Source organism: Bolinopsis microptera, chromosome 7 (genome assembly GCF_026151205.1).
Source record: "Bolinopsis microptera isolate Bmic1 chromosome 7, MBARI_Bmic_1.0, whole genome shotgun sequence".
In the NCBI taxonomy this organism is placed as follows: domain Eukaryota; kingdom Metazoa; phylum Ctenophora; class Tentaculata; order Lobata; family Bolinopsidae; genus Bolinopsis; species Bolinopsis microptera.
In genome coordinates, this window is record NC_087078.1 from 7,299,593 (window position 1) to 7,312,862 (window position 13,270).

At 37.7% G+C, this 13,270-nt stretch overlaps 2 protein-coding genes across 3 annotated transcripts in view; both read left to right on the forward strand.

Annotated features, from left to right (window-relative positions):
- LOC134818550 (uncharacterized) overlaps positions 1–12,792 on the forward strand; it is a 65,471-nt gene extending 52,679 nt beyond the window's left edge. The window contains exons 2-16 of one of the 2 annotated variants that reach the window (XM_063828165.1): positions 6,043–6,148; positions 6,301–6,447; positions 6,641–6,797; positions 6,928–7,081; positions 7,327–7,383; positions 7,681–7,933; positions 8,096–8,213; positions 8,324–8,526; positions 8,674–8,783; positions 9,490–9,569; positions 10,521–10,669; positions 10,834–10,953; positions 11,104–11,203; positions 11,535–11,629; positions 12,006–12,792. In XM_063828165.1, the coding sequence (XP_063684235.1) occupies positions 6,104–6,148; positions 6,301–6,447; positions 6,641–6,797; positions 6,928–7,081; positions 7,327–7,383; positions 7,681–7,933; positions 8,096–8,213; positions 8,324–8,526; positions 8,674–8,783; positions 9,490–9,569; positions 10,521–10,669; positions 10,834–10,953; positions 11,104–11,203; positions 11,535–11,626 (1,785 nt within the window). In that variant the 5' untranslated portion in view covers positions 6,043–6,103 and the 3' untranslated portion in view covers positions 11,627–11,629; positions 12,006–12,792. Of the gene's footprint in view, positions 1–6,041; positions 6,149–6,300; positions 6,448–6,640; positions 6,798–6,927; positions 7,082–7,326; positions 7,384–7,680; positions 7,934–8,095; positions 8,214–8,323; positions 8,527–8,673; positions 8,784–9,489; positions 9,570–10,520; positions 10,670–10,833; positions 10,954–11,103; positions 11,204–11,534; positions 11,630–12,005 lie in introns of those variants that run through there. The other variant, XM_063828164.1, reaches the window with a different exon arrangement.
- Positions 2,838–5,881, forward strand: LOC134818549 (RNA cytidine acetyltransferase-like). The gene has a single exon (XM_063828162.1). The coding sequence runs from the start codon at positions 2,844–2,846 to the stop codon at positions 5,730–5,732; it is 2,889 nt and encodes a 962-aa protein (XP_063684232.1). The 5' UTR covers positions 2,838–2,843; the 3' UTR covers positions 5,733–5,881.
- Positions 12,793–13,270: the final 478 nt, after the last annotated feature.

A 13,270-nucleotide genomic window follows, 5' to 3' on the forward strand; every position in this document is an offset into this window, starting at 1 on the left:
GTTTTTACGCAGGTAAAAATCCAAAAAATTGGTAAAAATGTGCCCTTTTTTGCTTGAAGTTTGAATGATTTTTTGCAGTTGTATTATAAATCAACCCAACAATAGTCATATCGTGTTTGACTAAAATTTTCCTTTCCGAGAAGTACCCACTTCATATACTTTATAGAAGTTTGAATATTGTCACTCCGCAAGCGTTTTTGCCTAATTTTCGACGCGCACTACGCGCAAAAGCATTTAGTTGTTATCGATGGGCACCCGCGCGTTCATCATAAATTTCAAACAGCCATAACTCAGCGAGATTATGTCCGTTCTAGCTCATATTTTTACACCAAATAGAAAACAATGTGATCGTATTGCTGACATAACATGAAGGAAAGAAAAATTTTTAAGGAAAGAAAAATTTTTATTTACCACAAAACAATCAATACATAATGTTATATTAATAAATAAATTCAAATTTCAATTTCAAACACATATATAGTACGCCGCGCACACAGCCACAATTTTCAATTGTTCAGAAATTCGTAGGTCAGCTGTAGGCGCCGCGCACAGGATCTATTTAATTGTTATCTTACAATTACATGTCGCATTTCTTAATTACTAGAGCCAAAATTTCAGAAGCAAAATAATTTAAAACATATTTCTGTCGTTCACGCAGTACAGGCCGTGAGCACTGCGATCTAATTAATAGATCGAATAATAATAATGGAGAAATTCCAAAAACCGCGCGCTCGTTATTTGTGATTAAATTGAGTGCGCGCCTCTGTGAACAGCAGTACCGCTCAAGCATGAAGTACTAAGCGGTACGCAGTTCTGCGTGAGGCGTAGACATTTGTAGCACACGTTTCATTCAACTAATCAATTATGTGACATGTAATTATATTAAAGCAAAAAGAATATTAATTTTAGTAATAATTGACGTAAACATATGTGTTTAAATAACATTTATAATCTAGCTAGTTACCAATAATATAATACTATTTGTTTGTATTATTGATTATATATGTTTACACTAGCCTATATTATGATGAAGATATACATTATATAATTGTTCCAATATTCAACACTGCTAAACAACAAATACCTACTCGCCCATCGATGAAGCAGTCGCCAAAACAAAGCTCAAAGTTAATATACCTTCGTACTTCGTTTTGGAAACTGTAGAATGCCAGTAAATAATTAGTGTTTCAATCGTGTATTCGATGGGCAAGCACTCGCCACTCGAGGCCGAGACAAACGGCACCGGCTCCGCCCTGCAACCATGAAGTAATGTAAGCAGTAAGGCGGGGCGGTGGTGTGCGCCGTTTATACGGCCCACAGCACGAGACATTTTGAGCTCCAAGACTTATATTAAGACTATAAAAGTCCCGAGTTAAACGTAGCGACTTACCATCGTCAGCCGTCAAAAATTTAGAATTTGTATGTTATAAACTCTACATCTGATATCAGTATAACATGTAATTTAGTTTGTTATTGGCTAAATTTTTTTTTGAATATAATTACTTTATAGGCCTAAGAGTTATAGACTGTCAAAGTTTAAAACGCGCATTGGAATAGCACGTGACTTATAAGGCTATATTTATATTTCTTAACATATTCTCGATCCTTACACATCATACTATTGTGTCCAATTAATAGTTAGGTCTCTAAACTCATAGCAGAAAACACGTCTTTTTGCCCGTAAGAGCCTCTACTACATTGTTGCAGATGTAAGATTTGATGGAATTGGATTAACATAATTATTGAATGAATCTTCGGCCATTTCGAATTATTTGAGTTTCTATTTTAAATCTTTTCGAAGTTGTTCTATGCTGATTGCACCATTTTCAATTTTGATCATTCAATATAATCATTTAGCTTTTCTTTTAATTTGATCGGGGACTTCAATATGATCCATGGAGGTACAGGCCTTGACTGAATCTCGAGACTAATTTGGGAACCTGAACTGAAGTCCCCTATAGTTACAGTAGGGGATGTAATACTGTAATATAATAGTAGTCACGTAGCAATATTTAAAGATTTAAAGGGGAAATATTTATGTAATAATAACGAACAAGGAGCATCCATCTTGCTGTCCACACCCCCCCCCCCCCCTCAAAGCATGTCAAACAAGAATTCTCGCCGCCCTCTCACTCTCCTTATTAATCTTAGATAAACTTAAAAGATTCGGCGATCTATAAGTTGTCTTCTCCTTTCGGATCTTTTGAATGGGTTACTTTTATAGGTTGGAGAGTTTTTACCCAATGACCATGTAGCAGTCATATATTAGGCAATTTATGCCACTTCTAATTCTCTTGAAAGATGTTGATAAGACATCAACAACTGTAGACCATCAAATTCGATGCTCCAAAATTCATAAACCAAAGAAGTCTTGCTGCTGTTTTAATTGTAGCATTTGCTTACCTGTTGAGAATAAAATGCACAACTTGTTGAAGTATTTGAAATTAATATGCATTGTCAGCTTGACTGCACAATGTTTTTCTTATTATTCTAGAGCATTTTCCTGCTCAAAAGGTATATAAAGTACACTTTATCCATAAAATCCAAGAAAATTCATGTCCAGTTAAAAAACGCATTAGATTGGTTTAAATTAAAATAATCAGTGCAAGTGTGCAAATGGCATTAGGGCTTTCTAAATTGCACTATTGTATCCAATGGTTGTAATTATGACCTGCTGTTTGAGACTGATTTGCCTTATGGAACGCGAACTCTTAACAATTCACTACAGGCCAAGCTGCATATTATTGAATTAAGAAAAACAAAATTTTTATTAAACTATTCAGCATGTCAAATTGTATATTGAATCAGTTCTGATCCGACTGTTACTGCCCAGGTTTTTCACGATGGTTCAGCCAAAGAAGCTTGACAGCCGAATACACAAAGTCATTCAGGAGTCAGTTAAAAATGGCCACAGAGGTTTGGTTGTTCTTGTGGGAGAAAGATCACGTGACCAAGTTGTTATCCTTCACCACTTGTTGAGTAAAGCTAATGTGTCTGCACGGCCATCTGTTTTGTGGTGCTACAAACATGATTTAGGCTTCACAACTCACAAGAAAAAGCGCCTAAAGATGATAAAGAAAAAGATCAGAGCAGGCACACTTGATCCAAACACGGATGACACTTTTGAAATGTTTATTTCTGCTACTGAGATAAGGTACATGTACTATAGTGAGAGTCACAACGTACTTGGGAACACTTATGGGATGTGCATACTTCAAGACTTTGAGGCCATCACTCCTAATGTTCTTGCAAGAACAATCGAAACTGTTCAAGGTGGTGGACTGATAGTTATTGTTCTCAACTCCGTTAGTGATATCAAGCAGTTGTATGACTTGCAAATGGACTGCCACAACAGATTTGTCACTAATGCTTACCAGACAGTTGTTCCAAGATTCAATAAAAGGTTTTTACTTTCCCTTACTGAATGTTCCAGCGGTATCGTCCTTTCAGATGCACTTGAAGTTCTACCTTTCACAGCTAAGAGTGCAACAAACCATGTGGCTAAAAACAACACTGCAGAAGAGCTCGCAAATCTTAAAACATCGCTGTCTGAAAGTCAACCCATTGGTTCTGTCATAAACATTTGTAAAAGTTTGGATCAAGCAAATGCCCTTGTTAAATTTGTTGATGTCATATCTGAGAAAAGTTTAAAGTCAGTCATCACCTTAACTGCATCCAGAGGAAGAGGAAAAAGCGCTGCTTTGGGGCTGGCAATTGCCACAAGTATTGCATTTGGTTACTCAAATATATTTGTGACATCACCGTCTCCTGATAACCTAAAAACATTGTTTGAGTTTGTGCTGAAAGGTTTCGATATCCTTGGCTTCACAGAACATACAGATTATGAAATTATTCAAAACACTAATGACAACATCAAATCAGTTGTAAGAATAAACATCTACAGGGATCACAGGCAAACTATTCAATACATTAAACCAGATGAGGGCGGAAAACTTCTTCAAGCTGAACTTCTTGTTATTGACGAAGCAGGAGCAATACCTTTACATCTGGTGAAACAGATGTTAGGCCCTTATTTGGTGTTACTGTCATCAACAGTTCACGGATATGAAGGAACAGGAAGATCATTATCACTGAAACTATTTGAGGAACTGAGAATTCAGTCTACTAGGGTCGGAGGAACTAGCTTAACACAGCTAAAGCTAGAGGAGCCCATTCGTTACAAGGAAGGAGATCCCGTCGAATCTTGGCTTAATAAACTCTTATGTTTGGATGCTAGCCCTCGGATTATATCTGGATGTCCAACTCCAAAAGAATGCTCCCTATATTTTGTTGACAAAGACATTTTGTTTAGTTACCATAAGGCATCTGAGTCATTCCTTCAAAGAATAATGACTCTTTATGTGTCCAGCCATTATAAGAACTCTCCAAATGATCTGCAGCTGCTGTCAGATGCCCCTGCACATCAACTGCTGGTTCTCTTAGGACCTATTGATAGCAACTCCTCACAGCTTCCAGAAGTTTTGTGTGTACTGCAAATCTGTTTTGAAGGCCAAATAAACCGACAAATTGTAATTTCACAGCTAGAGCAAGGTCACAGGTCAGCTGGTGATCTTATACCTTGGACCATTTGCCAGCAGTTCCAAGATGCCAACTTTGGGGAGCTCTCTGGAATTAGAATTGTGCGGATAGCAACACACCCTGACTTTCAAAGTATGGGTTATGGAAAACATGCTATGAACTTACTTTCTCGGTATTACAAAGGTGAGATAGCTACCAGTGAAAAGAAAGAGGGTTCAACCCTACTGATTGGGCTAAATGAACGAACACCTGAAGCAATGGATTACATTGGAGTGAGTTATGGAATGACACCACCTCTCCTCAAATTCTGGAAAAGGTTGGGTTTCAGAGGTTTATATCTGAGACAGACACCTAACGATATCACTGGTGAACACACGTGTATCATGGTACAGGATTGGGAGCAAAGCTGGCTGAAAGAGTATCACAAAGATTTCACATTCCGTCTCTTAAATCTACTTGGTTATCAGTTCAGAAAGCTACCCCCTCAGACAGTGCTTAATATGATAAACACTGCTGAGGTGCTGAACACTGTTGATGCTACCTCCAGTACTGCTTTTTCTGCAATCAGTAAATACGATTTCAGAAGACTTAAGAGCTACTCGGACAATCTCACTGATTACCACATTATTCTAGATTTGGTTCCTACCATTACCAAACTTTACTTCCAGGGGAAAATGAACCTCAACTTGTCGCCTTTACAAGCAACTATTCTCATATCTCTTGGACTTCAGTACAAAACTATTGATGAAACCAGTATTATCTTTCCTGATTTAGAAACAAACCAAATCCTCGGCATCTTCAAGAAGATAATTAAGAAAACTGTTGGGTATATGGAGGGGATCATGAAGGCAGAGATTGACTCTGAAATCAAAGACGCTCCATCCAAGGTAGTTCTGAATGGTATTGAGGGCTCTATGCGGGATGAACTAAACAAAGTGGAAAGTGAATTCAAAGAGAAACAGAAAGAGAATGCTGAGAAAGTGAAGGATTTGATTAAGGCAGATGATGCAGAGTTCTCTATCAAATCTAATGATTTTGGTGATGATGTCAAACTTACTGGCAACACGATTGTTTCCATTAAAAGAACTATTGTGGCAGAAACTCCTTCAATTGAGAAATCAGGTAAGAAGAAGAAGAGGAAAAGTGAGGGTCCCGAGAAGACGAAAAAGAAGAAAAAGCAACCGATAAGCTGATCTTTTTCACAGCATTATTGTTTTTAAACATTTTGTAGCTTATTATACTTTTACTGCAGATTGCTTCAATTTTTAGTTTTGACAGGGAGATTATTTTAACTAACTTATTCATCTTTTTACCGAATCAGTATTTAACTTATTCAACCTTTACTCATGACGTTTTATTACCTACTTAGTGGCTTCAAAAAACTAACAATAAATCAGTAATTCAAAATCACCATAAACTATTCGATAATTCAAGCTGGAAATCAATTTTAAATTTTTATAATTACTCTTTTTTAATCCTATCGTTAATTAAGTTATTATTGTCAGCTACTATGATGGCAAAGAGGCTGGTAGCAATGATATGAAATTCCTTCTGTGCTCTCCAGATGTCCTCGCTCTCCTCCTCTGGCACTAACCATGAAATATTCATTGTGAGTTCAATTGTTAGTATGTTTGCATATTTTGCATATGTTTGCCTGTCCTTCTATACAATTCGAATAAAAACATGATAACAAGATGAGGTGACAGTGAATTGCAAGTAGGATGCCCATTGTCCACCTGAAGTTAATATTAACATCTACAGTACGACAATGCAGAAGAAGAGGCAGTGAATGGTTTTGTAGCAGGACTAGCTGGCTCAGCTCTACATGATGAGAGTGATGTGAACTTGTCTGGTATTACCAGCAAGAAGAGAACTATTCGCCTCAGTGCCAACTCTGGGTCCTACGAGGTGTGTTTTAGCTACTGTGTATCTGTAATTTGTCTTCACTTGTGTAGATAATGGTAAATTTCGTCCTGTCCCAGAATGGCCTGCCCCAGGATAGCGTGCCCCAGATTGTTGTAATCCGAACCTCGTGCCCTAGTTAGATAAGGATCACCACATTTAAAGCAATTTGTTTACTGAAAAATCTTTTATCTTACAGGAGTCAGACTACAGGATATCACAGCATCCCTCAATAACAGAAGAGGTAACAAGTGACTCGGATATAAGACTTGATGATCAGGACTCGGAACTATTCGAGATGAGAGTCAGTAATGATTCTCATTATCCCGAGAGATTCTCACTTCTGAATCTCAGTGGTATGAACTTTAGTTATATTTTTATTTGTTTTTGTTAGGGTTTCTTGTTTCTTGTTTCTGTCAAGGTAATTGAAATTTCAGGCAGATTCGGTTTTTTGGACAAAATATAACTTAAACTTTACATTTTCAGAGGTATCGAAGGAAGACCCGGAAGCTACCCTGGAAGATACTAACTGCTCCACACTTGATGCTTCATTAGATCACAACACGTTAGAGGTCGTTATAGACCAGGATAGGGAGAGGGAAGAAGAGAGCATGGACTCAGTTTTCTCTCCTGTACATAGGTAACTACTAACTAACTAACTTACTAATACTAAGTAACTAAGTAGATCATAGGTACAAATACTAACTAAGTAAATCATCTGAACATTAGCTCTCAATTCTCCCTAAAGACAAGATTATTCATACTTAATTATCGAGGATTGAGAAATTAATTCTGCGTACATAATATCTTGAAAGAGTCTAGTTGACACTTGACCCTTACATAAAATTCTATTTGTAGACATTTTACCCAGTGTATCATTTTCAGCAGCAGTTTTGGTGACTTTCAAAAGAAAAAGGAAAGCAGATGTGGTTCAGATTCCAGGTACACACTTTATACTTTTAGGCCCTTAGGCCTTATTTGAGCAATGTTCACTCTTCTACTTATAATTTGAGCCGCTCTCAGATGCACACTTCCCACACTTTTATCAGTTTATTGCTAGCATCTGTTGATGAGTTGATGATTCATGATGGTGTAATAACTACGTAAAATCGTTATCCTAATTTATGTTGAAGGTTCCGTACAGACTCAACTCTGCACCCGTGTCAATATGTTCATTATATGCAAGCCTCTTGATTTATAACCTATAATCATGGACCATGGTAATAACCATCTCCTTAGTATCGATAGTTTTGGAGATTTCGACGACTCGGGACCATGGGTAGCCCAACCTGCTGAAACAAACACTGAAGTGTCGTCATCAGAGGATATGACTTCATTCGTGACGTCATCATTCGTGACGTCATCAGAAGACTTGCCACGTGACCTGATAGCCCCCGTTACTGAGCAGTGTTACGAGCCCCTCTCCCCGACTAGTCTTATACTACACTCTAGTCCTAAGAAATTACTGGACAGCAACTTTGTCTGGTCTCAGGTTAGAATATACTTCTAGGAGGAGTCGGTTAAGTTTCCTGATGTTTGATTCCGAAAACATATTATGAAGGTTTTTTTTTTGCAAGATTCAGTTCCATTTTGATCATGTGATGTGTTACATTGTGTTATATGGTTATATTGTTATATTGCTATATTGTTACAGGCACGGAGCAACGTGACTAAACCTTCCTACACGTGGGACAAACTAAAGCTTCACTCGTATCTTCTAGGAGCCTTATCTGTGAGACAGCCTATCAGTTTGAACAGACTCAAACCTGCCGGTACTTATTAGAAACCCTCTCTTTTGGCTTTTCAACATTCCAAATTAAAATCGACATTATATAATATTTTCCCCATCTCTTATGCTCGGTTATGTGGACCCCCTCCCCAGGCTCAGTGACGACCCCAAAGAAGATGAGCTCTAAATCAGGAAGTGTCTCTGTAACAAGCTCCTCATCTCACTCCTCCAACAGTACCCTAGACAGTCCTGCCTCCTCAGTGTCTCCTAGTGAGGTGTCCTCTGTGTCTCCTAGTGAGGTGTCCTCTGTGTCTCCTAGTGAGGTGGAGCTGGGGGAACTGCCTGGTGCAGAAGATGTTAGTATTATATTGAGCCCGTGATAAATCAAACTATCATGAATGCATCGCCCTATCTAATAATTTTCTAAGAAACAGCACAAAGGAGTACAACGTGATATTGATATATTGTAAATTTAGATTTAAATATGATTGTATGAGTTTCAGAGTCTGTCAGAAGTAGAGGGTTGGAATAGTGATGTCTCAAGTCCTGACATTCCGAGCATGTCTATTGAACATAACAGTCGCCCTTCTTTTACCAGTCGTATACAACAGAAGTGAGTGATCTTAATAATACAGGGTGGCCCAAAAGTAACTGCCCACACGCAACCCTTTAATAACTGTAGTCGATAATATTCCTCGTTAGTTTATTAATCATATTCTCTTGTTTAGTTTGAACTTAGATATAAAAGTAGAAATCTTTCTCCGGTCAGCAATTTAGATCACATAGCTTGTACAGTGTACACCTCATATTCCAAACAGTTTGATTCCAGGAAGTGTAAGATTTAATAACCCTTCTAAATATCACAAATTAGCTCCATAAATTAGAGCGGTTCTAACATAATTCCTCGAACAGGAAATTCAAATATTAGTATAATTCAGGGTGCCGATTATAATGATCGCACTAATCCCCCCACCCATTAAACCACCCCCTCTCCCGGCTCCCACCACCACGTACAACGTGTAATTACCAGTGTAACACGTGTGTAATTGCCCTGATAACTGTACTACACAGATATTGTACATTGTGCAAACCTCAACTGTTGAGGTTACTGTTAAATGTATTCATCCATTGTGCAATTTACCTAGAGATACGATACTCTATGATTATAAACAGTAACCGCACGCGCACTGTATTGCGACATTTATCTCTTGTACATCTCCTAAGCTATAATAATACCCCTCTTTTTTACAAATAATACCTCTGTTTGATACAGTTTGATAGAAGTATCCATGAAGTGTCTATAATACTCCTTATTTCAGGTTGACAAGTCACAGAAGAACACATTCCTTGCCGATGCCCGTAGTGCAACCTGTCTCTCCTGGTACCAGGTCTCTAACCAGTAAGTCTCGCAACTTTGGTACTCGTTCCTTAGTTCGACACTCTAGAGCTTAAACCTTAAGTTGTTGTAAGTTGTCGAACTATAGTACGTGACTCACATCTTCCTTGCTTTTAACAAACTAATGGAACTTGTTACTTATTTACTTTGTTACTTATCCGATAGTGACGATCCCCAGGTGTTCCCATGAGTGTTGTAATTGTAAAGTCTTAAGAAAAGTGAGCCAACTCAGCAAAAAGCATTACCATCCACCAGCTCTTCTATATAAGCGCATTTAGCAGCACACAACACACAGAGCACTTATATGAGATAACAAGTGCAGTATAATACACTGTAGGTCACTATCTCTATTACTGGTGTAACAGCTGTGCGGGTTATTGCTGTAATAACTGTACTATTGTACACGCCATATGTCAGGGGAGAGGGGGCGTGGTGTGTGGTGCACCGTTTATTGGGTGTAACCACGCCGTTATATATCGATTAAGTAATAACCTGGGGTCTGTCTGTTGTACATATTTTACATTCTGCAGCTTATCATATTTGAATACCTTTACTCATATTTGAATACCTTTACTCATGGAACTACAGTGCCCGTGTATCACTTTTAGATGTAGTACTAAATAATTACAAACTGGGGATCTGGTTTCGTCATAGTGAAATAAGGGTTATTTTGTACCCCTTTTTGCCATGCAAACAATACAAGTCATGAGTGTCTTCGTTGCAAAAACGTAATTAGTGTTTGTTCACATATTATTACGTAATCAGCCGAGGGGGGGGGGGGGGGGGGTGGTTTCCAAATGATTACGCTAGTGTAATTTTGACAAAATAGCTATGTAGGGGGGGGGGGTTAAAAATTGGCCAAAAAATGATTACGTAATATGTGAACGACCCCTTATTAATATAAACGTGACTCATAGTTCATCATAAATAACAAATAACATAAAACACCCCCAGATAGTCCCAGTACAGCGATAAGAACAATAACGAAGAGTAACAGTTTAGAATCCCCGCTCTCCCCCTCCTCATTTGATGAGACTCACGCGGGTCGCGGACTATCATTACTGCAACTACCTGATATACAGACTATGAGACACGAGATGAAGGTTGGTAGTGTGTAATATTGTGAAATATAAAGAGTCTCACTTGAAAAGTTAATTAATCTTTGCTAGTCTTGTCTCCTGTAGTCTGTTTGTATCTATCTATTCCATGTTGACACGGTATCCAGAGTTAACACTGCTACTAGAGTTAACAGAGTATATAATTACAGAGCAGAGTGTCGGAATTATCAGCAACATTGATAAAGGAGTTCCAGTATAGAGGAGATGCGGATCATAGCAAGGAGGTTAAAAAGGCTTTTGTTAGCGCTTTCCTTGCAGCGGAAGAAAAGGTGTGTGTAAATTTATGCTTTATTTCGTGATGAAATATTAGTTTTATAGGACCTTCCAATTTCAGACTGTTATTCTTCAATTTCAATGGATCGAGTATTTAATTTAGTAGTTCGTCAACTTGTAGTTGTTAAATTCACAAATATTTTCAGAAATCAAAAGGCCAGCTGTCGAGCAGACAGAAAAATTTGATTCCAATATTTTGTAACGAAGAAATCCCACCTACTGAAATACTAGTCCTTCTCACCCAGTGTTGGTTAACATATGTATCTTGTTTTAATCTTTCAATGTGTTAATCGGGCTGACGTCACATACCTCAAATTATATGTTACATATTTGTGTTGAAACTAGTAATAGGTGCAAGATATAAGGAGCTTTATGTTGCGATTAGATATTTCCGAATACTATTACTAATCACTATTTCTATTTTCAAGCAACAGCAACCAGATAATAATTTTAGGGCGTCCACGGACGCCTGGACGCCCTCAATAGCCGCCTCTGATAAAGCTTTATTCATGTGTAGCTAGCTCCCTCTAGTTTCGTTTTAGTTCTCATATCTACAATTTACATTCCACTATTTCAGTGTTGAATGGATTTCTGAACGACTCGCCACATACAGCAGAACTACTAAAGCACTACATGTACATGCTTTGTCGACCTTGCCTCGACAATTAACAGGTATAGTAGGATCTGATGACTCCACAGTTAGAAATAAGATCGGAAATCCGAAATGGGTGAAAGGTGGGGTTTAGCTGTACTATTTACGTACGGCGCGAAGACATTTTGATGTGTAAATGATAATTTGTGTAAGCGCGAACACGCGCGTTCATTGCGAAAATATAATGTGGTGGAAATAAAACAGCCGCTACTAGAAATATGCCAATTATTTATGCGTGTTCTCTTTTGTAGAACTTAGAAGCCTAACAGTTTAAAAGCTAATCACCGCGGGAAAACTGAGCCTGTTTGCTTTTCACGATTAACCCTTATTCTGTTACCATTATATTTAAAGACAATCCTTTTAAGTTGTTTGATAACCCGAACCTATCAATTCCAGGATAACTGCTGGTGGGTCAACTAACATGCCACACTTCCGCGGTCCTATGAATCTTAATTCTCGTTATTTAACAAATAAGACTGGGCGAGCTGATTGATTCATATTGGATTGCCGAAGAAACTGTATCAGAACTTTCCTGTCAAAAATTTAATTTAATTTGATGGTTTATAGATATGTTGTGATTTTTAGATAATAGTGAATGCAGGACATCACTGAGATGAAAATGAATCAGTAAAAGATCACCAGCTGAAGCTTTGGTTACTTTTTAAGTTAAATAACGATACTTCGCCAGTCTACTACCATGTAATAATTTAGGGCTCGTTATGTCAGCATAGGGTGATGGGGGTTTGTGAATTTGCAGGAACGCTGTTTTTTTTCTTCATTGCACATGATTATGTTAAATTTGCTGATAGATGAGGAAGAGAGGGTCGATATGTAGTATGCTGACGTAATATGTAAGCGATCCATTTTGAAATTTTTAAGGATTTCAATTTTATGCGTGAAAATTTCCTTAATTTGATTTAAACCTATAAATTTGAAAACTAAGATGGTTTTTAAGGAAATTCGTGAACATTTTAATCGATTCCGATGGATCAAGATTGATGTTTAAGTTGTTATTAGGTTTTAAATTATACGTCATACTTTCCCTGATTGATTTGTGTGTAAATTTTGCATTAAACCTTGATACATGTTTCTTGTTGTACGTTCATTTGTGTTTGATCCTATAAATGTAGATATTAAATGTTAATGTTTTTATTTTCGTATGAAATGGTTGCTAAATAAAATTACTGACGTTTACTTTATCTCAATTAAAAACGATGAAATTTTAGATCGGTAGAACCTCTATGGGAGCGATCACATAATATGACGTCAGCACTCAGCAGCCGAGGGGAGAGGGGGGTTTTGAAATGCTGACGGAGCCTTGCTGACGTCAGCAAATATACGTGAAAATTGTTGTTTCTAATCAATTTTATAAACAATAAAACTTCGCTAATTTCCCTATATATTTATATTAGGGGAACTCAGTTTGTCAACTCTGTTGACAAACTGTTCAAATTAGTCACACTAATTTTCCCTGCATACACACACACCCCCCCCCCCCCCCCTCCCTTGTCTAGTACATTTTAGACTCTTTCTCCAAAAATCTGACTAAACTGGCACCTCGTATCTTCTATATAGATGGCGTATGACATGACTGAGGTGCTGGAAGTTTGATTTCTGTCGGAGGAAGCTCACTGCAGAAATAAGAAAGCTTAACAAAACGA

Coding starts and splice junctions, on each gene's coding strand:
- LOC134818549 (XM_063828162.1), top strand. CDS start 2,844: ATGGTTCAGCCAAAGAAGCTTGACAGCCGAATACACAAAGTCATTCAG.